The sequence below is a fragment of the Triticum urartu genome, chromosome 6A (assembly GCF_056163025.1).
Source record: "Triticum urartu cultivar PI428250 chromosome 6A, HENAU_Tu73, whole genome shotgun sequence".
Taxonomy (NCBI): Eukaryota; Viridiplantae; Streptophyta; class Magnoliopsida; order Poales; family Poaceae; genus Triticum; species Triticum urartu.
Window position 1 is genome coordinate 573,100,268 of NC_141878.1, and position 4,004 is coordinate 573,104,271.

Sequence of the window (4,004 nt, forward strand, 5' to 3'; positions counted from 1 at the left end):
CATTGGTGCACAGACCATCCGATTAATACTCCCTCCGTTTTTATTACTCCGCATATTACAGTTGACTGAAGTCAAACTTTGTAAAGTTTGACCAAATTTATAGAAAAGAATATAAATACTTAGCATAACAAATCTATATGATGTGGAAGTACATTCAACAACGAATCTAATGGTATTGATTTGTTATTGTATATGTTAATATTTTTGTCTATAAACTTTGTCAAAGTTTGTAATGCACTGGTTTGTAATGCAAGAAATTGACCAGAATTTTAAAGCTGAAATCAGTATTCAAACCAAGCTGCCATGCGCCCTGCCTGCTGCTGCCTTGAATCGCAGACCGATTCCGGTGTGCTGCCGCTCGGGCCCACAGCTCAGACGCCCACTGCATCACGCCCGTAGCCCGAGTTTAATTAACAATGGTTTTCCTTCCCTTAATTAATTAAATAATAACTCGGCCAGGCAAGGTTCTTAACGCCAGAATTTACCAAACTACCCCTCTTTCTCTCTTCCGCCTGGCTATAAATTGCGGCCGCCCGGCTCCCATTTCTGGTTACCCAAACCGGCAGCGAACCACCGGAGCTCAACTTACATAGTCACACACCAAAGCCACCGCCCATCCACCTCCCAAATCTCTCATCATGTCGACGGCGGCTGCATCTCGGCCCAGCGGCTCCATCCTTTTGACTCCCTTTCCCAACTACCAATCCGCCTCGCTCTCTCGCGTCAAGCTCCCCGCCGCCGGCGCCGGCCGCTCGCCAAGCAAGTCCGTCAGCGCCTCGTCTCCCCGCTCCTCCCCCGCGGGCGGCACCGCCACCCCGAAGACCCGTCGGACATGCATGTGCTCTCCGACGAACCACCCGGGCTCGTTCCGCTGCAGCCTCCACAAGGAACGCAAGCAGAAGGTCCCGGCCGCAGGCAGCTGCAGGAAGCCATCCTCCCCGCCTTCGCCGCCGTCGAAGCGCACGGCCAGCCCGTTCGCGCAGCTCGGCCCCATCGGCAGCGGCTGCGCCAAGGGCACGGGCCGCACGCTCCTACAGCTCGCTCCCATGGGGAGTGGGCACTGGGCGCGCAGGGCGCTCGCGCCGTCCCCCACGGCGCAGCAGGTGCAGTACAGAAAGCGCGCGAGCCGGTTCCACCCCGGGCCCAGCAGTCTCTCCGCAGCCTCCATGGCCGGCCACCGCGCAGGCGGCAGCATCCAGTAAAAAAACAGCGTCGACATGCCATACTAGTACATACTGCACAAACTGTTCATAGGAAAGAAATTCCCCGAATAATTCCGATCGCTGTATAGAAGGAAGATCGGTGGGGATCAGGCCGGGAGATTGGAGTTTTTAAGACCCAATTTGATTCCAGCCTGTTCAATTAGCTGTAGATAGAGTGGCTGTACATATTCCTGCCGCTGTACATAGAGTGATCGTCTTCCTCCTCCCCGCTGCACATAGAGTGAGTTCGTCTTCCCTGCTCCACTTGTACATAGAGTGAGCTCTCTGCCCGCTGTGTATAACTCCCTGAGTTTGGTTTTGGATATACATCAATGCAATGAGTGACAAATTGGAGACACATACATGCATATGATCTGATCTGTTGACGGGAGGCTTATCCATCAATGGATCATGGATGATTTGCCGCAACAACTTTCCGCTTCTGTTTCTCTTTCTGTTTCTGGAGTGTTGGTGTGTCTCGCCTCTGTTTCGGTTTTAGATAAGCTCCGCAAGAGATGAGTGGCGTCTCTCCGTCGCGTGCTCCCGTCACGCGGCCGGCACCCGTGCGTGCCCCCAGCCGGCGGGATCAGGCCAGCAACTTTCAGCACGGCAGAAAATCTCCGATTCTGACGAGATTTCTATGGAACTTCATGACGCGCGCAACTGATAAACCGAGGGTTTTTCTTCTTCTTTCCCTGCCCGTGAAGTACTAAAATAAGTATTTTGATCAGGCCAGCAATTTGCAGCTCACGAGAGAAATCCCTCGATTCTGAAGAAATTTCTGTCCAAGTTTCATGGCACGCTCAACTGATGAACTAAGGATTTTTCTTTGTCCTGCTCCTTATATTATGAGCAGTTTTTTTTTATCCGTGGTATTTTACTGTTCTTTCAGAGCAGTGGTACTATTTTATTGTTGGCTTGAAGGACGGCGTAGCGGTTGGGATTCCCCCTCCAAGTCTTAAATTGCACAAGAAGATGGTGTTGAAAAATATTTCCTCCATCCGAAAATATTTGTCATCAAAATGGATAAAAAGAGATGTATATAAAATTAAAATACGTCTAGATACACCTCCTTTGTTCATTTTAATGACAAGTATTTCCGAACGAAGAGAGTAGGTGGTACTTTTGTTCAGAAACCTCGCGCAAGAGGGCAGGCAGTTCCTGCATTTCATTACATTAAAAAGAGGAGTGTTAACCCTAAAAAAAAGAGGAGAGTTGGTGCACTTTAAAAGAAAAATCCGACCCGAAAATGTAACATTCTTGATTAATCAGGAAAACGAATGAAAATCCAAAAAAAAAATCGGCCTGGAAGCAAGGCTGGCTGGCACGACACGGTGTAGCGTGGTATTGTACTCAGATCTTCTTATGCTCTCTTTAGGTACCGTAGTCACTCATGTCCTACGTGATCCTATAATCCTGGGATCAACGTTGTATGCGGCCTTCCTCATTATTTTGTATCGTTCAATTGTTTCTTCAATTGTTGCTTTATATATAAAATGGGGTGAAACCTTATTTCAAGCAAGTTCCGTTTTGTTTTGTCTTTCTTTGAAAAAGAGAGGTCACTCCTTGATTTCAATCAAGCTCCATATTTCCACACTCCTCATCCGATGAGCAATTTGAATCTATTATTTTCTTACAGAAGAATCATAAAAAACTGGCCGGTCAATTTGTCGAACACGTAGAGGGCAAGGTGCAGTATTAGAATAGTTGGGCGTACCCCACCGGCATCCGGAGCGACGTGACAGCCCGTGAAGAGGTTTGTGCCGCCGGCGGCGGCAGCGTTGAGGGGTCAGGACGGCGGCGGAGCTAGAGTTGCGATGGAGCAAGTGGAGTGCCTAGGCAGACGGGGGAGAAGATAGAGAGAGGAAAATGGCTCGTCCGACAAAGTTAGGCAGAATTGGTGCAATTTATTGCCGGTCCTGCTTGCTGGACTGGATATGGCGGACACGTCCGAGCATGTTAAGGCCTCCTCATATCTGCCACAGATTTAGTCTGGATATGAGCGATGCCGAATACCAACAAAAAATAAAAATCAAAAATGAGGAGTGTTGATCGGCCCGGAAATATAGGGCCAGCTTGAGAAGCTCGGCTGGCCATATTTTCGTGACTGGAGATTGACCGGACCGTCCACTCGGACATATAGAGGGTTTGAGAAGTCTGGCTGCACATGCTCTGGTAGACTTCTCAAACCCTCTTACGCGGTGTAAACACTGGTCGACCAGCAACTTCTAGTCTAGTCATGGGTTTAAACTATAGTATGGGTCATGACTCATGCGAGAGTACATATTTCTAGTACTCTCTCCGTTTCTAAATGTAAGTCATTTTAGAGATTTTAATATAGACTATATACGAAACAAAACGAGTGAATTTATGCACTGAAACATGTCTATATGCATTCCTATGTAGCCTGTATTGAAATCTCTAAAAAGATATATATATTTAGAAACTTAGGGAGTAGTATGGTCTAGAAAGTGGCCCATGGAGGGTAAACGAGCCACTTGTCTGTATAATCTACTATATCTAAATAGCTAACCCCATTACTAGGAATTCTCTCGCTTCTTCTTGAGCCACATCACCCAAATTAATTTAGCCCTTGGATATACTAGATCAGTCAATAATATCCATCCGATCTACACAGTAAGGCTAGTCATAGTGGGAGTAATTTAGCTAGTAACATAACGCACTCCAAGAAAATGTTGCTTATGTGGCAAAGAGTTAATGAGAAGTGGTAACATAATATGTTACTGTAATATAGCGCTTTTCAAGACAATATGAGTCTACAAGCTAATAAATGAAGTCATC

The 4,004-nt window shown here is 47.2% G+C and overlaps 1 protein-coding gene across 1 annotated transcript; it reads left to right on the plus strand.

Annotated features, from left to right (window-relative positions):
* The first annotated feature begins 548 nt into the window (after positions 1 to 548).
* Positions 549 to 1,748, plus strand: LOC125512873 (uncharacterized). Its single transcript, XM_048677944.2, has one exon. It carries the CDS (start codon positions 639 to 641, stop codon positions 1,200 to 1,202), a length of 564 nt encoding a protein of 187 aa, XP_048533901.2. The 5' UTR covers positions 549 to 638; the 3' UTR covers positions 1,203 to 1,748.
* Positions 1,749 to 4,004: the final 2,256 nt, after the last annotated feature.